This window comes from Anas acuta, chromosome 2 (assembly GCF_963932015.1).
Source record: "Anas acuta chromosome 2, bAnaAcu1.1, whole genome shotgun sequence".
NCBI lineage: Eukaryota > Metazoa > Chordata > Aves > Anseriformes > Anatidae > Anas > Anas acuta.
The window spans coordinates 3,339,607-3,364,681 of NC_088980.1; the positions used below are offsets into that span (position 1 = coordinate 3,339,607).

Consider the following 25,075-nt stretch of genomic DNA (forward strand, 5'->3'; position numbering starts at 1 on the left):
AGGGAACAGAGAGAAACAGAAGAATAAAATAAGCTATTGTATTGATTCATAATCACTCCTTCCTGCCTCAGGTGATTGTCTTTATCCTTCAGTTACCTCCATTTTTTTATTCCAGTCTCTGTTGCTTGGAGGCAGGAAGAGAATCTCAGTACAAAAACAAAATCAGTTTTGCCTCTTGGCTCTACTGAATCAGCTACCTCTGCTGAAGAGCATCAGCTTCCTTGCACTTGCAAAGCAAGCGCTGTCTTTGCTATCACATTTTTCCATGTGAAAAATGGCACTGAAAAAATCTGCAGGAGGAGTAACTGCATGTTAAAGATATGAATTATGAACATTAAAGACTGAGCTTGGGTGTTCCTGTCCCCAGCTTTTAGTTATTGATCCAATTTCATCTGTAGCTCATTTAAAGTCAGTTTGCTCCAGGATGGGAGCAGAGGATTGTTTTGACACAAGCAGTGTGTATCTCTGCAGAGATACTGAGAAATCCCAACTGCTGTGGATGCCTCAGAAAATATAAAGAATAGCAGAATTCCTCTGAGAAATAGCAATCATGCATCCCAGATTGATCTGGTATTCCTATGGCAATCTCTGACAGTAGGATCAGGCTGTGGCTGCAATGACAGTATTATGAAGAGTAAAAATGAGTATAGTTTGACAAAGATGACTTCTGCAGGAAATGTTTTAACTTCCTTTTCTTGGCTTCCAAATGCCCTCCTAATGTAACTGTTCTGTCTGTGGAAAGGTAGACCTGTGGTCTCAAAATGATCAACAACATAAAGATATGATAGACTTATTAAAAAAGAGGAAACTACTGACCCTACTGTAAAAAAGAACATTTTGCCATTGAGTTTGAAGCCCAGATTTTAGCCAAGGACACTTAGAAAAAGGGTGAACACCACGAGTGTTTAAAATCTTTGGGTGAAACTGCTATGTGGGTCCAAAGTAGCATAGTAGGTGGTCAACACAACATGTGAGATACAGCAGCATCCAGAAGATGATTTCTCAGCCGGAGGTACTCGTTGTATTTATGCACTCAAGGAGGCTAATGGAGGTAGGATCCACCTCGGGGAAATGGCACTGAGGTTCTGACTGATTCAGAAAGTAAGTGGAGATGGGCATGTGGGTGTGTGTGTTGTGTGTGTACCCCTTCCGAAATGACACGCTTCACCAAAAGCTGGAGTGCTCATAAAACTAACCCCACTGTAGCGCCTTGATCCACTACGGCATGTGCGGATGGAGTGTGGCTCCCCAAAAAGTCTCATCTTCTTGCCAACTCCATCTCAACCCTTTCCCTCATCAGAGAGGAAACGATAACCACTGTGGTGAAGAGCCCAAGGCAAAGGGGAAGGGTTTCTCCTGCCCGTTCTTCTTCAGGTCATTCACCTTCCCGCTCCCCGAGAGCGGAGCCAACTCCAGAGCCAGTTTACGTTTCAAAGATCAGGCAGCCTGTCCACAGACATGAGCAAGAGGCAACATCGAAGTCTGCTGTCCCCATGCTTTATGTCACAGAGCCCGAGAACAGGCAAGGAGCAGCAGCAAGAGAAATCACAGACACCAAAACGGAAGAGCAAAAGCGCAAATGGGTTGAAGTAGAAGAAATAATTGAATTCAAAGTGAAAAAATCACCAAAACCTGCAAGGAAAAGAGGATCTTCCCCAGCAAAACAAGAAAAAGATGACTCAGGGGTGTTAACATTCACTTTTCCCACCTCAAGGCCTAGGCATTCCCCAGATGACGATCCAAACACAAACAATTCCAACAATAAACTGGTGGAACAGTCAAAATCTTCTTTGCCTAAAGACAGTCTCTCGGAAGTTGATATCCAGCCCCTGGTGTATACAACAGATCAGGAAGGACCTCAAGGCAGCAGCGAGGACAGAAGTTCCCCGTGTGGGTCTGAACAACTAGGCAATAATTCATTTATTGATTATGGAACTGAAGGAAAGAGCAGCCCACAGGAAGCGAGTGCCCACAGTGGATCAGGTGTCGATTCCCCACTGCTTGCCTGCGGGGGAGAGCCCTTGGTCTTCAGCTTTGAGACAGGTGCTGCAGACGAACACCAACTTCTGTTCTCACCAGTAAGCCCCGAGGTTAAAGAAGAGGAGGATGAATTAGACACATCTTGGCCTGTTGAAGAGGGGATACCTGAAGTAGTGCCAGATGTCGTTGCAGAAGAGGATAATGTCGTCATAGTTGATGAACCAGAAGAACTGCAGACAGAAGACATTAGCACCCGGGACCGCAAAATCTTAACCCACAATGGCAAAGTATTAACTTTGGAGGATCTTGAAGACTACGTTCCTGAAGAAGGCGAGACCTACGGGTGTGATGATCAGAACCAGACAGCAGACAAACCGTGCGAGATCTCCGTGCTCCAGACAGAGATTAACGAGCCAACGATTGGAAAGCCGGTGCTGCTGAACCTGGGGAGACCCGTGGTTTCCAAGCCCAGGCAAAGATTTTTCAGCAAGTTTGAGGAGCACGTTCCTGGGGGCGTGTTCGTGTCGGCATCTCGAGTAACTGGTGTGCAGTCTGTAGGCCCCTCAAACATCTCTTTCCACGTGAGTGATACCTGCATGGCGGTGACGCCTGGAGTGCACGCGGCCACAGCAGCTGCTTCTTCTGCTCCCTCCTTTACGGTGAAACCATCTTTCTGCACTGAAGTCCAGCTCTCGGCAGACAACGGACAGTCAAGCTTTAAAACTGAAGTTTCCACAAGAACCCTCAGCTATGGGACTGTTGGTGAGCCTGTGACGCTGCACATCAGCACAGAAGACCTCTCCCAAAGCTGAGTAGATACAAGCATAATTTTTAACACAAAAGAAAAGCAGAAAAAAAAAAAATCAAAATTGTTGTAGGTGAGGAGAATTGGTGGCAATGATTTACAAGGTAATGTGTATGAGGGAATACCTTTGAAAAAATGTATTTAAATATGAGTTTTTCCAGTCTTAAAGGGAACATGTATGTCAGTTTGGTAATTTTAAATGCTTTGATCGAGGTGAACATATATCATTCCAGAGTGGACTGTGGTGATATTTTAAGAAAAGCCTGATTCTCCTACCTGTGACACAAGTATAAATAATTGCTGTTTTGTTCGTGAACATAAAAATGATTTCAAGTGCCAACTTGTAAATTATAGTGTGGCAAGAAGGTGAAAGTACCCAAGCTTTTCAGCATCCTTCAGCAGCCAGAGTAGGAAGACTGTTTCCAGCTAAAGCAATCTCCTGTCATGGTGTGCACCTGAAGGTCATGAAGTTTCGCACTGCTTTGACACCAATTAGCTCTGCCAAAAAAAATTCTTAATAAACCTTTCAACATGCACAGTCTGAGTAAATTATTATGAACTTCTGCCACAGAATGAAATAACTAGGCAATATTGCATTTACTAGGAATGCAAAGGGCTGCTCAGACCTTTCAGTTGAAATTCTAACTTGACTGAAGTCAGTGGTCAAAGTCCCGCTGACTTGAGGAGGTCAAGGATTTCATTGCTTTCTTCTGCATTAAGTTTAAAAAAATAAATAAAAATAAAAGAAAAAATACCATATTTTAAATGACAGCTATGTTCAAGTCCACTTCCTAGTGGTGTAAAGATGTAGGTTTCATTTTCTCTGCATTCTAGCGTAGTGGATTTATGAACCATACCTTTTAAAACACAGATTTACTTAATGCTCAGCAAAAGATTAATGGGCTTCACAAAATGACTTCTGCATCTGTAATCAAATGCTAATACATACAAAGAACCACAAATGTGGTCAATAAATATTACTGGTAGAATAATCTGGTATATTTGGTCTCCTGTCCATGCCAGTGGTGAACCACTGCTGTTAGCAGACTGATGGGTAACGTCTCCTAACATGCTAAAAGGAATTCGCCACTGAGCAGCAGGAGCACAAACACAGTTAAAAACAAAACAAAGCAACAGATCTTTACCATAAATGTCTGGCTGAAGAATACACCTGTTGATAATATTTTGGGCTGCTTGGAAGCACTGCCAGGTACAATTGCATCACGTTACTGTAACCACGTATGTTGAACTGCACTGTAGACGTCACCCTTACTGCCTTCTGTTGAGTTTCTCCGGAGCTTTGCAGCAGGAGAGCTGATTGAGGGGAGAAGGCTGAGATGCACCGGGCATGGCTCATTCGTTCCTGTTGGCTTCACCAAAAGTGAAATTTGCACAAACCTTCAACAAGTTGCTCAGCCCTGGGAAGAAATGAGCTCATAGGCCCAAATACTGGTCCCAGTTGAAGTCAACTGGAATTTGTCATTGATCTCAGTAGGACCAAGCACTGGCCCTCTCCATCTGACAGAGGTATGGGGTGAAAAGTCCCAACACCTTGTCCCTGCTGAGTTATGTGGCCGTGTCATAGTAGAAAATGTTTTCATTTAGATGGTACAGGGAAACCAGAAATGCTCAGATGCAGCTGAATTTCTAACTAGCATGAAGAGAGAGGATTGAGTGAGTTTTTGCCTTGGAAATGTTGGTGTGTGATGTTCTGTCTCAGTGTTTCCCAGCTAGGTAATATTGTGAAAGTTGTTCTGGAGTCCTCCTGGCAATATTCCTGCTAACAGGGACTGAATTTACAAAAGGTGCTTGTAGAAAAGAATGCCATTTTTTTTCTTCAGTGGGTGCACCTTGATCATGTGGTGACTGAAATGAATGCATTTCACAGCCTTTTTCATTTCAATATCCAGACAGGATATTATGTATAATACCACGTGAACCACCCTCCAGATATAGATGCTTTTTCAGTGATTGCATATGGTGAAAGAAATGACATTTGCCTCTTTTATGTTACTCTTCTGTTTTTGATAACAACTCCTTGGTTTATACTGTTTGTTTTATAATTAAGCAATACAATGGATATATATTAGTGCTTCTTTCATATATTGCACTGTACATTGGAAAGTAGCAGACATACAACATGGAAATACTTTTGAAATGAAAAGTATTTCTTTTGTATCAGACCTGATTCTATTCTCAGTTATTCAAGTATCCATACAGAACAATTCCATGGGAGGAAGTGAATTTCATTTGGATTTACGTAGATACTGCTAACAAAGGAATTTGCTCTATATTAGTCATTAAAAACAAAATATTCATCCAAAAGATAGTAAAGATGGTTAAAGGAATGTGGATATTCCTCCCGATGTGCTTGATGCTCAGGTATTTTTTTAAGAAGCTAGAAAGCTGCAGTTCAGATGGTCATAGGAAAAATACTAATTAGCCCAAAATAATTAACATCTGTTTACACTTTCTTTTGAAATCTAAGCAAAAGAAAATCAATTGAAAAGAATGTTTAAAATCTTTATGTAGAACTCTGTTCAAAAAATGAAAGGTTTATGAGAAGTCCATCACATGTTCTTTCAAAATATTTTCCTAGAGGTTAAAAGTTATGCTTGTAAGTGATTAAACTTTGTAGATAACTAATGAGACGTGTGGGGGTTTATTTCTTGTAGATGAAAACACAGCTGTATTAAAATTTTAATACAATGTTTTACCATAATTCCTGCAGGTATTAATAAAGTGGAAACTTCAGTTTGCTTGAGATACAAAACAAACAAAAAACAACAAAGCAAATCAAATGCGAGATATGCTGTTAGATGCTGAGTTTATATCAATAAATGTCTTGCATCGGCTGTCACTAAACTTGCTGGTTTTGTGTTCTTCTCTGTTCACTGCACTCCATTCTCTGTCAGCTCATCCACTTCTCCCATCGACCAGCAGGAGCTGAGCTGCAGCCCAAGGATGTTATTAATGCAGTTTGGCTCTAGCTGCAATTTTTTACAAACAGTTTCAGAAGTGTGGAAATGAAAGAACCTGTTTTGAGGGATACTTCCTCTTCAGCTTTAGGATCATTCAATAATTTGCTCAATAATTTTGAACAGTGCTTGTCTACCTGGATTCTTCTCTGAGGGTGATTTGGAGCTTCAAAATACCCGTGGGTCTTGTGTTCCTGGCTATTGGGTGAAGGAGATGTGAGGTGGAAAGGTTCGTGGTCAAGATTTTAGGACTGGCAAACACATTGTCCATTGGAGGAGTGTCATCGCCTCAATGTTTTTTTGATGTACCTTAGCTAATATTCAAACTCCTCAGGTCAACAGCTTGAGTCCCAGTGTGTAACATCACTAAGTAGGGAAGAAAGCAACGGTACTAGCAACACAGGGGAGCTGAATCCTGCATTATCTTGTTAGGCCTGAAATGTCTGACAACCTCTTGCTTCACCAGTTCTCTTAGTTTGAACTTAATACCACCTTTGATCATAATAGTACAAGTCGTAGTTAAACTGAAATATATTTTCTCTTTGAGAGGTACCAAGGGTGTTTCATGCCTTTCCAAATGGCTCACTTGTTGGCAGCTGCCCAGCTGGTAGGGCAGCACCAGCTGGCAGCAATCATAACAGGAACTCCAGGGAATCAAAATATTTTTCTAGGGAAATATTTAAAGATCTTTCACCAGCCCAGTGCTGATGACCGCTGATGGGGCAGTCTGGGACATGTAAGCAAAACTTGTTTTTTCCATCAACAGACCCAGAAGTGAAATATTCCATAACTATGGGGGGAGGACAGTAGGAAAAAAAAATAAAATAAATTCAAGTGACTTGTGTTAAAAGGGGGTGATCCAAACCTAGCCTTCAACTTTACCTTAAGGTCTGTCATGTGAATTTGCTACCTAACGGCTGCCTAAAGTGCAGCAGGACCTGCTGTATGTGAATGACGTGAATCAAGTCAGAACCATGTGTATGCACTGACTTTATTTTTTTCTTTCAGCAAGATCCTGATTGCTCTCCCTGCATCTTGGCCCACTGGGAACCAATTCCTGGTATGGCTGGGAGTTACTTTTTCTGCTCCGAGAATACAATCAGATTTATTTTTCTTTTACCCATGGGAAATTTTATTTTTTTTACTTCCTTTATGAAATATTTTTAAAATAATTAAGGTTTGGGCAACCAGAATAGGATGTCTAAAGTAGAGCTTTTTAGCTCATTTTGTCGTGGACTGCAACATCATTCACATTTGCACTCTTCCTTTGCGAGCAATCACATTGTAAACATGATGAATAGTCTTACTCTGACATGGGTTTTGTCATTTCTGATGGGTCTTTAAGGGTATCCCTAGATATCTGTCCTTTTGTTGTGCCTCATGTTTTGGGGAAGGAGTGCTGGGCAGGAGATTGGATGCGATTAGCTCCTGAGGTCCTCTCCGATCTGAATTATCCAGTGATCCCAACTTGCCTAGCTTCTTCTTCCAGTGCTGGCTGGGGAGGAGTCTGTGGGATTTGTCTCCCGGGTGGCTGTTCTGCAAAGATGTGTGTTCAAAATCCATTTTTGTTTGGAAAGCTTCTTGTCTTCTTTCTTCCTTCAGGACTGTAGTTTCTTGTGGTAGAAGGTATGTCTTCCCGTGTATAATGCTTCCCTATCCACATCTGTTGTGCATTACTGTGCACACCAGCTGGCCTTGCCCTTATAGTATCTTACACAGCTGAGTGCAAATTTAAGTTTCAGGCACTTTCCAGTGCAAACCTAAATATTGCAAAGGAGGACAAATACGTTATTCTTCAATCAGTAGCTTCAAACTCTTTTTTGCCAACCTCTCAGGCTTATCTCCCTTCTTTAGAGGCGCAACTGAGCATGGTACGTGCCCGTTCCTTCTTCCCCTTCCTTGGTACAATTTCATCCTCCTCGCACATAGTCTTAGTATCAGCAGAGCAGGTCACCTCTGGCTTCATTTCACTGCTCTCAATGAAAGTATTTTTGCCAGGCCAGCTAGTGTGGGGTCGAGATGAATCCCAGTGTGGGGAGATGAATCTCTCCTTCCTCTGTCTGAGGGGCCAGGGACATGCGGTGTGGTGCGGTGTCCTTGCTCCCATGAGATGCATCTGTCCAAAATTTGTCGTGCCAGTCTCCTTGTCCTGCGTCTTAGCTACCTTCCCTCCTGCTGGAATAAGCGTTCCTGCATCATCTCCCTGCTCTGTGAGGGGAGAAGGACGTGATGACAGATGTTTCTTCTGCTTGCGAGGGGTTGGATGCTGCTGCTGTTTTCTTTTTACGCTGAAGAGAGAAAAGCTGTTCTTCTTGTCTGTAGGAAGGGCTTCCTCACAGCCGGCGCTGGGGACTTCTGTCCAGGCCTCGCTTCAGCGTGCTGACCAGGAGATCAAGACAGCTCTAAGGAAACTTGTGGACTCGGCATCAATGCTTGTGACTCTTCCCCCGGGCGTGCAAGGAGCCGGTGGCCATGGCCTTCCCGGGCCCGTTCCCTCCGACCACTCGGGAGCAGCGGCCGGGCCTCCCGTTCACGAAGCCAGTACCCAAACCCAGGCTGCTGGAGGGCACGGTAGGTCTGGAATTAATCTGGAACATGTCGCAGGGAAGTTGAGAGAGACAATAATGCTGAACACACAAATAAGGATTTATTTTTTTTTTCCTCCTTGGTTTTCCGTTTTGTTTTGAGCAGCTGCAGGGTAAGAGAGGACATTCAGACCCGGTGAAACGTGGGGCTGTGGGTTGGGGTTAGGTTGGCACGAAGCTTGGGGCAGATCTTTCTGAAAATGGGATTTGGTGTGGTGGGGAAGGGAGATTGTTTTTCTCCTCATCTGCCATAAACAAGCTGGAGATTTAAGAGCCCTTCGTCAACTGCCAGAGGCTCTCCAGCATGTAGGGCACGAGTTCACCTGCAGTTCGCTGGCCCTGGAGCTTGAGGCCACTCCTCAGCAATTTATTTTCTTAATACCAATGATGTGTGTGACTGTCTCTTGCCATGGGAACGAGGCTTTCATGTCTGTGGTGTTTCTGAAATGCACGAAAAAGCTGCAGCCCTTCTGCTCCTCCTTGTGCTTCTGCCCTAACAACTTGTCTGAGCTGTCTGTGTCCTGTCAGAGCATCTGGCCTCCACCGAGGTGATCCTAAAAGAACTTGTCAGGTAGCCTGCAGCCCTCAAACTCCAGACACTGTTAAAAAAAAATAAATATAAATATATAAATATATTTGTCTAAAACTTCAGAGCCATTTAATGGAATCAGACCCAAAACATCTGCTTAAAAATGGCAGGATTTTAAAACCTTTTGTCGTTGTTCTTTGAGTGGGAAGTCATCCATGCAAATAATCTTCTGCTGAAGCAGAAAGATTCAAAAATCATCAGAAGTAAAATATGAAATGGATTATTTCTTTAGTCTCAACTGCAGAGAACACAGAATAGCAAATGTAATGGCTCTGCAGTCCTTTCACTTGAGGAAGCTAAAGGTCTTATCAACAGGGGGATTATTTTAATAAGATGGAGACTTGACAACTGTCCCTTTGATTATATGTTTTAAATAAAAAGAGGGCAAATATTTTGATAGTGCTGGCAACAGGAAAGCACAAAACCATTTTCCAGCCAGCTGGGATCTCTGACCCTGCCAGTAATGCCTTGAATAATCATGTTCACCAAAGTAAAGCAGTATTATGTGCTTTCTAGAAACTGCTGCTTTCTTCCAAAACCAGCCTGCACCAAACATTCTCAGAATGTTCCCCCAAAAGCTCCTTCCTGCTGGCAAAAGTCTTCTCTTGATTTCCTCTTTTCTCAGATGGAAAAGATGAATTTTATTCTAGAGTGTAACTCTAGTGGTCAGTGTCAAAAGAAAACCTGGTACTTGTGGCATAGATGCTCAAACCACTTTTTGATGATATATCTAATCAAATAATTAGTAATAATAACAAACAAACAAACAAAAATCTCATCTGCCTTCGAGCTCCTCCATCTTTTTATTTCCTCCTTCCCGTAATGTTCAGCTGCCAAACCTTGTTCTGGTGTAATTTAAGAGCTGTATGGGGACGTTTTCCACGAACCCAAGGGAGGTGTACCAGACTACTCCTCCAAATTAGCCTATCTCCATGCAATCTGATTGCACCAGTGAATCCAAAACTGTCCTTACAATGCATAGCTTAATTGTATTATTTGTGTGTAGAAAGCTAACATCAGGCATTTCATCATAGTCACACACTGGTGGAACCCAAGTTCAATTATCTCCTAAAATGGATGCTCTGAACTAACACTTTCCTTTCAGTCATCCTTCTTTTTGTCCCTATTGATTGCCTTTTGTATTTGTGCCAGCATGTGTTTCCTTACAGAAAGGTTCGTAAAAATAAAAAATAATAAAAAGCAGCCCTTCGCTTCATATGGCCTTCTCAAAAGGGCCAAATTCCCCCCTTAACTTCAATTGCACTCAGCTGAGGTCAGATGGGTTCAGCTCTGATACAAGGCAAACTGGAGATGACTCCAAAGTTTCACTCCTGGTTTCAGCTGTGCCCTTGTAGGTGATCTGTCTAACTTTCCCTCTTTCTGCCACCAGACAAAGCACAAAGGCAGATTCCAGCTGAAGAGCCACGTGCACCAAAACCCAGCCTTGGCATTTCCCGTGAAGAGGCGGCGGCTGGAGCTGAGAGCACTCAGGAGCGCACGGTTCCCATTTCCAGGTGAATACAAGTTCTGGTACACAGATTTCCAAACGTGGCAGACTTTGTTATCAGAGAAGCCAGTCCTCTGTAGAGAAGCAGGTGGTGACTTGAACTGGTTCTTGTAGGTTTGTCATCTTCAGAGCCCTGTTCACGCATGCAGTGTGCAAGAAGCATCTAAATGGTTGGGGAGAAATAAATTCCACCAAAACTAAATTCTTCTTTTATTAATTTTAAGTAGATACTGTTTTGTCTGGTGGTTAAACACATAGATCGATGGCAAGGTATAATCCTATATCCCTGCAGTTATGTGTGACTGTGTAATGATCTTTTCTTCATGAAAGAACACCACCAGCTGCGGGGGCAGGAGACTGGTACAGAAGAGAAGAAGATGTGGTCTGGGACATACACAAGGAAGTTTATATTGAGACCACGGAAAGAACTCGTGTGTACAAGACTGAGGATAAGACCCCAACAAGTAAGGAAGAGACTTATTTCAATTTCCCAAATCCTGCGATTGTCAATTGTCTTCTCTTTGGCTGATATCTCTCATTGACTGTTCTGGTGGTGGTGGTTTTTGTTTTGAAATAATTCAATGTCTTGACCAATAAATGTTTATTAAACAAAAACTAACATATAAGCATGAAGATAAGAAGCCTAAAGGTAACGCCAATATAAAGAAACCCAGAAATATTACTATGATATCTCTTGATTTGATATTAAGACAATACCATATCCAAAATTGTTGGTCATGGAAATCCCATCCGAGCAACTCAACCTAAAGCAGCACACCGTGGACAAAGTTCTGGTATCATGAATGCCTCAGACTTTTGTGTTTCACCAGGTCCTCCCTATATGCAAGTGACAATAGAGGACGTGCAGGTGAATGCTGGGGAGCGTGCCAAATTTCAGGCAGTCATTGAAGGAACCCCTCAGCCTACTGTGTTGTGGTTTAAGGTAAGTGCAGACGTTTCCCTGGACTGTGGAAAGGACTGCAAAGCAGTACTTCTGTGGGGAAAATCTTTTTATTCTTTCATCTTACACCTCTTACACTGATTCTGGGTCATATCTGTAGATGTTGAGTCAGCTGCAGGTCTCCCTGGAACACCAGTCATGCACCTTGCTTTGTCTTGTCTCCAGTGTCACTGAGGCTCCTTTATCAGGGAGGATGAACAGAGATGTTTGGGGACCCAGGTGGGCAGGAGGTGTCTGTCTGAGAGCCAACAAGATGTGTGCTATAGTTTTGGGGTCACGAATGGGCTTAAGAATGGTTTTGCAATTGTCAGCTGACTTCCAGGCTCTGTGCCTCTTCTGTAAACCGAGTAAACTGAGTGAGTAAGAACAGTAAGTGATCCAATGGAAAGGAACCAGAAATCATTTATTGTTCCCCAGAATATTGCCATGCCCCTCAAACAAGCCAGTGTTGTTCCATAATGATTGTCTGGAACTCTTCTGTCCAAAAAACTGTTTCTGTTCACAAAATTTCATTCTATTTTTTTCTACCTTCTGTATAGGAAGGGCAAGGATAAGCTACTCAGACAAATAAAATAACCTTGAAAAACAAACAACCCCCTCCTGCACCTACATGTACACATCTACACATACCTGAACACATTGAAAAGATAAGAACAAGGCAAGAATATGTGATACATCCTGTTGGTGTTCTCCCAATCTCTAACATTTTCAGCTCAGGATTATCCTGAACTTGATGAACTTTCACCTGTTCACTAACCCATAACAAAGCACTCCTCCATACATGTATTTAGTTTCCCCTTGCACCAATGTAAGCTTCTTGAATGCAGTGTCCTTTGGCAAGGAGTTCAATCCACCAGTGGTATGTTGCCCAAAATATCCCCTCTTTTCAGTGTTCTGTGAGTGCCCTTAGTTCTCATATCAGAAAAAGTCTGTCCTTACCCACTCTTTCCAAACTATTCAGAATTTTAGACAGCTCTGTCGTATCGCATTCCTAAAGCCTCCCTTCCAGGCTGAAAAGCCCCAACTTGCTCTATCAGTCCTTGTCTGGAAGCTATTACAGAGACAGCATTGCTGCAACAGTTCCTCACCCTTGGCAAACCAAGGATTTATAAAATGGTACTTTCTATCACCTTCCATGTTTCTTCCCTAATAATTTCTAACATCTGGTATGTATTTTTTGTCGTTGCTGTTTTTTTGTTTTTTGTTTTTTTTTTCTTTTTTGACTGCCATCTGGCAGCTGGTGTTGCCATGCAGTGATCTGTTGTAATTCAAAGTTTTGCTGCAGTGTAGTAAAGAACAGCTCACAGCCCATCGTTTCTTATGGAGAAACAGGGTTGCATCACTTTATGTTTTATCTGTATTAAATTTTGTCTATCATTTTTTACTGCCCAGTCAAATGGTCTCATAAGATCTGCACATCTTCATAATCTGCCCTCTATGTCATACATCCCGTCCTGTAATCTTTTTTTATGGCATTTATGGATGTAAAGCAGAATGCATGCCAGCACAAACTGGAGACCAGGCAGGAACAAGGCTGCTGATTTTTGCGCTCCCTGGGCTGACTGCCCAGGCTTGGTGTGTTGGAAGAGATGAAACATAAACCACATAGCCCTGGTGATCCCTCCCAAGCCTGTATTCCTATGAAACAATGTTCATAATTATAATTAATGAATAAAAAATAAAATAAAATAAAATAAAATAAAATAAAATAAAATAAAATAAAATAAAATAAAATAAAATAAAATAAAATAAAATAAAATAAAATAAAATAAAATAAAATAAATGTTGTGTAACAAAGAGAAACAGCCGTGAGGACTTCTTCAGCCAGCATCTCTTTTTCTTTCCATTTCATTGAAAAGGAGAAATCTCTGTTTCCATCTTGGTTTTCTAGTACCAAAAAGTCCTTTCATTCTTTCAGGGCACTTCACTGCTGACAGACAGCAACAGGCTGTACCAAGGGATGGCAGGCACAACATATTTCTTAATCCTGGACAACGTCGGCTCAGAAGATGGTGGTGTCTATACCTGTGTAGCCAAAAATGCAGGAGGGGAGGTTTTGTGCAAAGCTGAGCTTGTTGTACATGAAGGTAACGTCATTCTTTCAGCTGCAGGAGTTGATGTGATAGCCCCTGAAATATTTATACTGTTGCCATCTTCTTCTGGTACTTGTATGGTTTCTGACATGTACTCCTACCTAGCAGTTGGATATTAATGGTATGGTGTGATCCAGTATAAAAGTAAATGATCTAATCACCTACACAGATGGGCAAAGGAGTTTGTTTGCTTTTTTTCCCTGCTTGAGACCATATGATGAACAGATATAATGGGCCACAGAAATAAGTGGGGGCTTGCCTCTGGTGGTGGTCTGCTCTTCAGCCTGAGTCCTCTGATTGCTGTCAGGTGAAGATGCAACCCCAGTGATTGTGTTGGCAGGTTTTGTCATCAGAGAACTGCACCTAATTCTGTGCAGAAGTTTAGAGGAGCCCTCTGTAGTTTCCTGCTTTACCCTGTCCTGAGGTAGCTGATATATTGATATATATCGTGATCTGAATATTAACCCTTACATTTTTCTTCATTTCCAAAGCTAAGAAAGACCAAGCAGCAAAAAAAGTGGCCACTCGGAGAAAACTCCATTCCCTGTACGAGGTTAAGCAGGAGATTGGAAGGTAAAGGAATTTCCCAACGTTACAGCATCACACAGGTGTACAGCTAATTGCCCATCTCAGCTGCTGAGCAGCAGCAACCAGAGGCAGAAGGGGGTCCCAGCTGTGAAAAAGTAGGGAATGGGGAAAGGACTGGCAGAAGTGGGAGGTCACCCCACTGCAGGTGGGCTGGAAACACTTTTCTGAGCTTTCTGCCAGGCTGGGAGAGTCCATAGAGCCTGTAGGTCCAGGTGGCTCCAACCAGAGAAATACCAGCCAGAAGCTGGCAGAAAAGGTGCCCAGGTATGGCCCTTGGGCAATATTAGCCTCAAAACCCCTCAGCAATGTACATACACACACTGTGTCCTTTTGAGGGGTCCGAGAGCATCAGCCTTTGCCAGCACAAACCTTCAGCACCTGAAATTCCTTTTCCTTCCATGGGAACTCATTGCTTAGTTTTGGAGACAGCCGGGAGAGGGCAATAGCAGCTCGCTCACAGGAAAATCAGCTTTGGTGGAGAGTTTCAGCCCTGAGCAGTAGGAGCTGAAAAAGGCTGGGGAGTGGAAAGGTCCACACCTGCAGTGCAGGGGGCTTTGAACCGAGTCTGAGCAGGGCTTGTCCTTTGATTTTACACAGGGGGTGCTTCAGCTTTGTGAAACGAGTTGTGCATAAAGGGAACCGAGTGTCTTGTGCTGCCAAATTCATCCCTCTGCGAAGCAAAACGAAGGCTCGTGCACATCAGGAGAGGGATATTCTTGCCTCTCTGTCCCACGACAGAATTACCAGGCTGCTGGATCAGTTTGAAACACGGAAGACCCTGATTTTGATTCTGGAGTTGTATCCTTTTCTGTGCTCTGAGGAGGCTGGGAAGTATTCGGTTCCTCAGGCAGACCTCAGGTATTAAATAACAAAGCAAAGAGCCATTTTTAGTTTTTGCCTGAGATTAAAACAAAACAAAACAAAAAATCTTTCCCCACTCTACAGGATAACATAGCTATGTGCACTCCTCACTGAAGTACTATGTTTCTGATGTGTTAGGAAAAGCTATGATACTTACATATACAAATGGGAACGGGTTGTTAAGCACCAAAGATCTTTTCTGAAATATCTGGAAGCGAATGACTCAGTTTGCAATGAGATCTCATGAATTCTGCTCTCTGTTAGTTGAGCAGAGGTGGCTACAGAGTAAAAATAGTAATTTACCTGTAGCTGTTTTTGCCCTTAATGCCATTTTGAGATGCTCCAGCGAGGAGCTCCTTGACCGTCTATTCAAGAAGAGTGTCGTCACTGAAGCAGAGGTAAGCTTTCCTTCTCATTTGCAAGTCTAGAGCTGGTGGGTAACACCTGTTTCTTCAACAGAGAATAACTTCCAGCTGCATTTTCTTTTTCCAAAGTGAGGAATATCTCTGAGCCATTGATAATCTGTTAAAAGAGAATCAGGATTTAAAATGTGTTCCCATCAGCTTTTATTGCTCAGTTTCTTCAGGGAATGACTAGAAACTAACAGTGATTTTGTACACCACATCACATTGTTTGTACACCGTGTTTGCTGATGCACCATTTCTTTGCTATCTGTCACCTGGAGATCCCATATCTTCACTTGTTTAATATTGTAATGCTTTGAAGGCTTCATCCCTTCACAATTGTACAGGTATCCAAGGGCTGAAATTAAAGTTTCTAAGATGGTGGGTTTGGTTTTTTTAATATTTGGTACCCAAAGCTCAAAATGTTTCACATCTCCTGTCTAGTAGCCAGGTTTCCCATATTTATTGCTAAAATTGATTTTTTCAATTTTCAATTCAATTAGGGCTTTCTCCCATTAGGCACAGCTTCATTCCACACAGTAGTGTTTAGTTCACATCTTATTTCAACTGCAAGAACTAATATAAGAAGTCCAGTTCACTTTTAAAAGTATTCCTTGTTCGGTCTCTTTCTCTCTTACACAGGAAAAATAAATAAATAAATAAAATAAAAAAAAAAATGGTGGAATCAGGGACCTTCTTTATTTAATATTAATGTTTAATGCTTTAATGACTAATTGTTTAATATCTTGATGATTTTTTTAGGTCAAATTGTATATCAAGCAAATTTTGGAAGGAGTCAAATATCTTCATGACAACAACATCCTACATTTGGACATCAAGGTAATGTGCAGTGGCAGGTCTAGTTTGTCGTTGCTTCTTGTTGGCCAGGGAATGAGTGTTTTCCATTTGATTTGTTCTTACAACTGAAAATATTGCCCGTTCTCAATAAAATTTTGTTTATTTTATAATTTATTTTGATTTATTTTATTTTATTTTATTTTATTTTATTTTATTTTATTTTATTTTATTTTATTTTATTTTATTATTTTATTTTTATGTTACCAGCCTCTGAATATCCTCATGGTTTATCCTGAAAGGGAAGACCTTAAGATCTGTGACTTCGGATTTGCTCAGAAGATCACCCCCTTTGAGCCCCAGTTCAGCAGATATGGGTCTCCAGAGTTTGTTGCCCCAGAAATTGTTTCTCAGTCACCAGTGTCAAAAGCAACTGATATCTGGTAACCTATTGTCTTTCTAAAAACCTTTTGCACTAGACAGCCTGAATTTGGGGCTTCTAGATTGAAACAAATGTTTTCTTAGGAATACCTAGCGACATTGTACTGTGTGCGGATTCACTCCATAGGGTAATTCGCTGTAGTTACATCAAACTATTTTGCAGTGGATAGGCTTCATTATCACAAGCTCAGTATCCTCTGTGGGGATACTGTTGTGCAGAGTCACGTGCTGTTGGTCACACCTGCAATGTCTGCAATGTACCACACGCTTATAGGTACAAACAGGGCACTGCGAGTGAGTAATACTGCATGTTGATAGAGATGGTGCGGTAAAAATGTTAACATTTAATAAGTAACTGGACTCGTGATGATACGAAAAGAAACTAAAAGTGAACATGGAGAACCCCAAACTCTATTTAAGGAACTATTTTTTAAGGAACCCTATTTAAGAAGCTATTTAAAGCTTCTTCTTTCTATTTTGGTCATTCATTATTGAACTCTGATAGCTAATTAATGCAAAGGAGCATCTTAGAGAAGCCAATCTTTCATAAAGAGGCAGCAACTAGAGAGAACGATCCCAGAAGGCTTTCTAGAAAAGGAAAACAGTCTCTAAAAAGTATTTTGAGTCTTTGCCTCTACCTGTGCTTTAAAAATGGAGGAATACTTCAGACCAATCTTATAAAATGCTGAAAGAAAAAAAAAAAAAAAACTGAAAGCAAAAGATTTTGGGATTTATTTTCCTTGGAAAGGTGGGGAGTAGAAAGTTATCTTACTGTGCTAAGGCGTCTAGTGGCAGGCAAAGGGGCTGTGTGCTTGAGAAGGAGGGAGAAAGTGATGGACGTCTGACATTTGTGTTCTTTCTCTCCTCAGGGCTGTTGGAGTCATCACATATTTAAGGTAAATAAATCTGCTTGGACATACTTATTCAATATCCCCTTGCCAGTCGGAGCCCTCCAGCACCTTCCAGTGAGGGATCTGAATGAGTGAAGCATCAAGTCCTTTGGCAATTTATTTTATTTTCTCTTTTGGTCACTCTTTTCTGTGTCGCCAAGGGCTTTGGTCGCTGTCCCTGCCTAAGGACTTGACAGCTGCTCTCCTCAGCAGTGAGAGCGATGGATCGGGTTCAGTCTTTATCTTGCTCATTTTAGCCACCATCCTACTGTAGCTGTGAAAAATCAGGTCCTAAATTCCTTATCTGTGAATAAGGGATAAATAATTCAGTCAGATGTTGAGTAATGCTGTAATAAAAGATGCTCTGTTAATGGATGCACTGTTCACAAGCATTGCAAGTCCCACGCATGGAGTCCCTCAGGCCTCTTCAAGCCCCACATAAATGTGTGTGCTCCTATTGTTGAACAGCAAGTAAAAATCTAAAGTCTGTCTCCTTTTACTTTATGGCATTGAATGAAAAAGCCTAACATGCAAGTCTCCATTTGCCGGGGAGAATGACAGAGGAACACTTCTAAATATCCAAAATGGAGAAATTTCATGGACTATCCCTGATTTTGTTCACCTGAGTGAAGATGCAAAGGATTTTATAAAGTGGATCCTACAGCAGCACCCCAAGTGAGTGCATTTTCATGCTTCCTACAGAGAGAGTGCAACGATGCTGGTGTCTTAGCAGGCAGATCTCAGCTCATCAGAGCTGCAGTTGCTTTGAAAAGTGGACAGTTGAGCGAGGTATGATGTGTAATGCCCTTTTTTATTCACTACCCAGAACACAGTTTGCCAAAGAGCTCTGCTTCTGGTATGGCAATGTCTTTAGTCCGTAGCTCCAGGCAGATGAGTTTCTGAAATGACATGGGGAAGTGGGAAGAGCTAGCACTGCTACAGAGGGAGTTATGGGGGAATTAAACAATACGAACCACATTTATTAAGCAGTCTCAAGCACAAAAGGAGGCTTGAAGGCATGTATAGAGGTCATGGCTTTTTAATTTCATTTCTATTCTTTCTGCCTGGTGCCAAAGCTATGTGTGCTTTGGTCCTTTAAAGAGTTCGAGTCCCTCGTGGGAGTGCTCTTGATGCCCTTGAACAGGCTCCCTACAGTGTGCCGTGGGATCTTCCTGCTGGAAATGTGGGATTTTCCCGTGGAAATCTTGGGTTAAAAGCTTCTTTCTGTCTCGGTGGCTTCTAAACTCCAAAAACAGAAGCAAAAAGACATACACAAATGTGTATACATGTGTCCATATGAAGCAGGCACATTCAAGAAGATTTTGTGGTTGCTGTTTGAAGTGACATGCTACTATAATGGCTATCTTTTCTCTTATCAGAGACAGGCCTAGCGCTTTGGACTGTCTTTCCCACAAGTGGTTCATGGTAAGTTTGCCCTTGTTCTTTACTAAAACCATAAAAATGAATTTAGGATGAAAAAGACCTTTGAAGGGGCAGCTCTTGATAGCTTATTGAGGCTGCTTGATAATTATTTGCTGTTTTATTTTTTCTCTTCTACTTTCTGTCCTGTACAGAAATGCAGGCATGGCTCTTCAGAAAGAGGAGGCACATTAGTGTTTACTTGCCAGGATATCTTTCCTTTCGAAAGATTACTACTGACATGAGCAAATATAACATGTCTGTATACAGAGGAAACTGGATTTTCAGAAGGAAGTTATGGTTTATATTTAGGTGCCATAAATCTCTAAGGAGGAAGATAAAAAAAAAAATGAAATAATAATTAAGGAAATTTACTGAATCACGTACATTGAACAAGGCTTGCTTTTATCATTGAAAAACTGATATTGCCTACAATGTAGCCGTAATGAGATTGTAGAATTTGTTCTATGATAACTTTCCTAAATCAAACAATTCTGGGAGGAGTCAGTCCTTAAAAACAAAACAAAACAAACAACAACAACTTCTCTGGAAATGCAGACAGGATCTTTAACCACTGATTTTCCTCTCCTTTCTACCTGGCAGCACAATCTCCCACTTGAAACAGCTCATTTCATTAACACCAAGCAGCTCAAATTCATTGTGACTCGGAGCAAGTGGCAGGTGAGTTGGCCTTAATCTATGTTAGTTCTTTTTAATTAAATATTTTGCAGTTACATTAGAACCTTTTAAAGTCTATTGTGCTAGGAAGCGAGCACAGCAGAGACCTCAGCTTGGCTATGAATGGGGAATAAGCCCAGAAGTAATATGGATGTGGCAGAAATAAATCACCCAGGCTTTTACTGTGGTCCTGGGTTGTGTGCAGTGCTTGTCCACCAGGCACTGAAACAAAGACCAAGACACCTGCCTTTATGTGTGTAGATGGGAATAGGTGTCTACATTCTTGCTGGAGTCAGCAGAAATTTTGGCTTTTACTTTGGTTTTCTTTTGTGTGTGTGTGTGTTTTTCTCCCAGTCTGTACTGCTGTCTGGGATTGCCTCAATCCATGTGCAGCACCTTGCACTTATCTAATGTGTTTGGTTAAAAACTCTTTCTCCATCTGCTTTGAATGGCCAAATTGTATTTAAAAATCTCAGACCAGGTCCAGTTTCTCTGTTTACAAGAGCAAGCGTGTTCCCTGTAGTCAATACGGTTTCATCTCTGTGAATGGGAGGTGAGGGAGGCTCAATGAACAACAAAGGCTTAGACTGACTGTATCTATAAAAGGGTGGCAGCATTATTTTACTAGTATTGTGGTTTTTAGGGTGCAGGAGATCATTTTCGTAACTTTGCTTTACCATACTCCACCATGTCTCCAGCTGATCGTGCTGTATTTTGTGTTGGCTTTCAGCGGTCCCTGATGTGCTATAAATCCATCCTGGTGATGCGATCCATCCCAGAAATCCTGGAAGGGACTCACGACAACACCTCCCTGGCCATCTCCCGGCATCTGATCGAGGAAAGCACTTCCTCCAGCACTAGCGGCTCCTCTTCAGACAACGAGAACTCGCACTTCCCCAAGAAGAGGCACTTTGGCTCTGCCCCTGAACTGCACTTGTCCATATTTGATACCCCAAGCAGCCAGGAGCCTCCAAAACATGCAAGAGAAGAGAAGCACTCCAAACTCTCAATCCCTCCTATAAAACCCATGAGGAAGAAGTACGCTGCAATGAAAAGTGAAGTGAAGGACAAATCACCTACAGAAAGCAAAGAGCTCATGACAGGTATTTTAAAAGAGCAAGAGGAGAGGCTTCAGCCTAGAAGTGGAGATGAAAGAGCAGAGTTGTCCCAAAGAAGTGGTGCAGCTGAAACTTCATCAGTGAAGACTTCCTCAGAAAATGCATCGGATCTATCTCAAAAACAAAAAACAGATGTACTTTTATCTGAAAAGGACAAAACCGAAAAGGCTGGGGATGGGGCAGAAAAGCCACCTGTGTGTGTTCCTAGACAGAGCGTCATTAAAAGCACTTTCTACAGCCAAGCAGCTGAACTACCTGCAAGGACGCCTTCCTCACCCAGCAGGGAGCTCAGGAGGCACTTGGACAGAGCCAGAAGAACTTTCCGGAAAGCTGGGTATTCAAAAGTGCCCCTCAGTGGTCTCCGTGAACCCCTCCTGGAACAGTTTGAACTGGAGGAAGAAGAAGGCAAGTCTGACGACGATGATCACAGGGAAAGCCTGCTGGGTTCCTTGACCAAATCTGCTTCGTTTGATACCGCCAGGAAACCTCCCCATCCTGCTATTGCTGGGTCTAGCCGGAGTCGTTCCCTGGATGACTACAGGCTGAGGGCCTCCAGGTCAGTGAGGGAGCAAGATATTTTGGAAGAAGACTGTGATATAATGGCACAGGAAAGTTGCCCTGAGGGCAGCGAGCACTGCGACATATCTGCGGGGCCAGGCAAGGGATGCTCTGCAGGCACTTCAGAGCAAGAGGACTTCAGGAGAGCCAGCAAGGATCGTTCAGAAGAGCAGCTCTCTCCTTCCACACAGTGTGAGGGTAATGGGTGCCCAGCCGTTTGTGTGCAACAGCTAGACAGGCTTCCAGTGTCGCCTCAAAAGAGCGAGAACAGGAAACATTTACTAAAGAAGTCAAAAGCTACTTACGTGGAGGAGGAGGATGGAGATTTGGAAGGCAAAAGCCCCATTCTGTCTGCCCAGCACTCAGATGTAACTGCGTCATCAGCTCAAAAACATGAAATCAAGGAGGATAAATCTGGCAGTGCTCGTGACACAGTTTTTCAGGAGGGTGAGCAGGCCGTTTTGACCGTCCCACAGTCAGAGACCACCTCCAGGTCAGCCCCTGGCAGTACGAGAGGAGCCTACCACCTGCCTCAGGAGTCTGCTCGCAGCACCAACACCCATCCCGAGCTGAAAGGTGAGGGCTTCCTCATCAAAAGGACAGCCCCAGCTCCACCTTGGAAAGACAAAAGGCAGAAACATTCGAATGAGAAGCCTTCTCCTCACAGCGTTGTCCGGTCTGATCTCATGGAGCACGAAAGCTCTTCTGTTCCAACAGGCCCACAGACAGAAACTGATTCACTTCCAGTGTGTAAAGAAAAAAGCCAGCAACTTTCTGATCAAAGTATTCCAGCACCTACTGGCGTGGAGGGCAAACAGCCAGGTGTCCCATCAGCTCTGCAAACAGCTGGCGAACATGCTCACCAGAAGCCAAAGACCTACAAGGAGGTGAGATCCGCTGCCCTGGAGGATGAAGGACCAAGTATTGCAGGGATCACTCCACTTTCAGCCCATGGTGGTGAAAGGGAAGCCCACAAAAAGGCTTCTGTTCATGCAGACACGACACCAGCCATCCTACAGGGAGAGCACCCCGTTGTTTCAAAAGTCCTGCCGCCAAAGCCGATGAGAACTGCCATTGCTGACAGAGCACGGCACGCTGAAAGGGATCATCCAGCTCACAGCAAGGAGAGGCTGGCTGCTCTGAGGAGTGAAGGCTCATCTGTTCCCAGTTCAGTCCATGAAGCTGAAATTCTGGGGAAATCTGGACCCCAGAAGGCTTCTCAGGGCAGTGGCATGGTGCCTGCTGCTCTGGAGGGCAGACACACGGCTGTAGCAGTTTCATCCCAAAATACTGGCCTCCCTCCAGTCTACGAGAGGGAAAAGCAAGAACATCCAAGGGCATCGCTTCACAGTGAGGTGAGATCTGCTGTCACAACCAGTGGAAGCCCAGAGGTGGGACAGACTTCGTCTGCTCCTTGCCCCGAGGCTGGAAGTCAGGTGTTTGAGCAGCACAAGGCTGTCTATGCTGGTGGCAAAGTTTCTGCTGCTCTGGAGGGTGCGCGTCCAGGTATTTTAAGTGCTCCACAACCAGACATTCAGTCTCCGGCTGCAGTCTATCAGCTGGAATATGAGGAACATCTGAAGGTTTCTGGTGAGGGGAGAGACACTGCCTTAGAAAGTGGAAGCTGTGATGATGGAAAAACTGTCCCACCACTGCTCCACAGGGATCGAGGTCAGGAGCTCTCCCATCACAGGTCTTCTTTTTACAGCGATGAGGAGTCTGCTGTGCTGGAGGGCTTAGTGGACGAGATGGTTTCCCTCTCTGAAGAGATGAATGTTTGGGCAGAGTCAGTTTCTGGCCAGGAGGAATGCAGAAAGCACCTCTCTCCAACCACAGAGATGTTCTACAAACGCCCCGATAGCCAAACACCCACGGACACCTCCTGCCCTTCAGTACGAGGGGGTGAAAGAGAAGTCTCTGAGCTGGATGACCTCGCAGAACCCTACCTTGCTGTGAGCGAGGAGCCAGAGGCACCAAAAGGGCAGGGGGCACAGACGGTTCCCCATGAATGCGAAGACCTGGAGGATTTAGCATTCGAGAGCCTCAGTTCTAGCCAAACGAGCGTTTCCCCAACGGAGAGCTTGGATGCCGAGAAAACACCCGGTGACGTGCCCGTGAGCAAGGACACCGGCAGACACCCAGAAGTTTCTCTAGTGAAAATCAAAGACCTGTCGGATGAAGCGCCCAGTCCTGCCAGCGGAACTCCAAAACTCGACATATCAGAGGTGGAGCCTGCCTATTTGAATTTCTCCGACCTGTATGACATTGTCTATTTTCCCTTTGAATTCATGAACTTTAGGAAGCCCCCGCCCAAACCGACGGGCAGGCGGTTTATACCCTTTAGTGAAAGGGCAAGGGCGAGGTCACCTCCTGCAGGACCCCTGCATAAGGATAAAAGGCTGTGCATCCGAGAGGAGGCAGAAGGGAAGAACAGGAAGAACCATTTGGAAATATCTGAGGACTCAAAAGCAGCCAGCCTCTTGGTCACGGGAAAAGGGTCGGAGAGCCATAGGGAAATGTACGGCCCCCAAAAGGAATCAAGTGGCAAGCAGAAAAGCTCCTTCTACAGCAAGCCAGGACTCTTTAAACCCTATGGAAGGTCTCACTCAGTGGAGCAGTCAGTGGAGCAAAGTCTGAAGAAGAAAGTAAAAGCTTCTGTTGCCCATATTTCAAGAATCCTAAAAGGAAAGACGTCTCCAGAGCCAGAGGCAGAGGAAGGTAAGTATTCTATTCTGTGCCTTCATAGATTAAGTACTAAATCCGCCTCTTTCTTTTTCCCAAGTGTATCTTGAGGCTGTGGTTAGATGGTCATTGCAAAACGGGCAGTGGCAGGTCATGAAATCAGCTGTCCTCAGCCCCACCACTAGCTCTCTGTTAGCGGCCTGCTCCAGTGCAGAGTCAGCTGGGTTAATCTGCTGATGGCAGCAGCTGAATTCCCCTGCCCGAGCGTGCACGAAAGCTGTGCAGGCCTCCATCTGCAGCTATCATCTGACCATGACAAATCTTGAAGGCTAAAGAGACCGGGTGAAGTTGGTAAAGTCGCCCCGGCTGCCTACCTTGATGATATTCATGTCTGGACCACAGAATCTGTCCTTACTTCTCTGCCACCCCTAGATACACCCCACTCTTCCCATACATTCTCCTCGTAATGGCTGTCACAGCCTTTTCTAAAGGCTCCTGACTAAAGGCTCGTTAATAAGAACACCCCTGTCTGCCAAGCTATTTCTGCATGAATGGCAGAACTCTGCTGTAAACGCATGCCACGGGAGGAATGATGGCCTTGAATAACTTCTCATCCTTTCTTTGAAACAGAGTTTGGTGAGCTGGGGAGTGAGGTAACAGAAAAAGAGCCCTTGACAGGGGCTGAAGGATCTCTGAAGCGGAAATCAGGACTTGCTTCCTTCAAATTACCAAGCCTCATGCCAAAAGAGAAAGGTATCGCTGTTGCATAAGTCACCAGTTAGTTTTATTATGAAACATCACCAATAAATATGTGTGAATATCAATCTTTTATACTGATATATATATTTCTATCAGTACTGTATAGAGTGTCTTTGCTAAAACTGTCTTTTCGTGCCTTTGCTTGCAAACTGAAGCCATTATAGGAAACCACAAAAGACAACTACATGTAAAACCTACTTGAAAACTGGAAAGGAAAGAAATTGAGCATCTTAAGGTATCCAATGGAGTATCCAGCTGGGAGAAGTGGGGAATTGTGAATCCCTGTGCTAGGGACCTGCATGCATGTGTAAAGACCAGGCAAGCTGCTGTAATAGGCAGCACTGTGAGATGAGAAATAGTAGGGCAGCCCAATAAATGGCTATT

At 43.4% G+C, this 25,075-nt stretch overlaps 1 protein-coding gene across 27 annotated transcripts in view; it reads left to right on the top strand.

The window, feature by feature from the left end:
* The window catches only part of OBSCN (obscurin, cytoskeletal calmodulin and titin-interacting RhoGEF), a 188,970-nt gene that overhangs the window by 152,824 nt on the left and 11,071 nt on the right, over window positions 1–25,075 (top strand). For 24 of the 27 annotated variants that reach the window (XM_068673255.1, XM_068673234.1, XM_068673243.1 and 21 more), the window contains 16 exons: window positions 8,086–8,334; window positions 10,328–10,451; window positions 10,775–10,908; window positions 11,275–11,387; window positions 13,324–13,492; window positions 13,990–14,071; window positions 14,684–14,884; window positions 15,285–15,345; window positions 16,114–16,191; window positions 16,417–16,589; window positions 17,457–17,483; window positions 18,000–18,152; window positions 18,857–18,902; window positions 19,500–19,577; window positions 20,305–23,968; window positions 24,563–24,685. In XM_068673255.1, the coding sequence (XP_068529356.1) occupies window positions 8,086–8,334; window positions 10,328–10,451; window positions 10,775–10,908; window positions 11,275–11,387; window positions 13,324–13,492; window positions 13,990–14,071; window positions 14,684–14,884; window positions 15,285–15,345; window positions 16,114–16,191; window positions 16,417–16,589; window positions 17,457–17,483; window positions 18,000–18,152; window positions 18,857–18,902; window positions 19,500–19,577; window positions 20,305–23,968; window positions 24,563–24,685 (5,475 nt within the window). Of the gene's footprint in view, window positions 1–1,300; window positions 5,651–8,085; window positions 8,335–10,327; window positions 10,452–10,774; window positions 10,909–11,274; window positions 11,388–13,323; window positions 13,493–13,989; window positions 14,072–14,683; window positions 14,885–15,284; window positions 15,346–16,113; window positions 16,192–16,416; window positions 16,590–17,456; window positions 17,484–17,999; window positions 18,153–18,856; window positions 18,903–19,499; window positions 19,578–20,304; window positions 23,969–24,562; window positions 24,686–25,075 lie in introns of those variants that run through there. The other 3 variants (XM_068673261.1, XM_068673262.1, XM_068673235.1) reach the window with 2 other exon arrangements.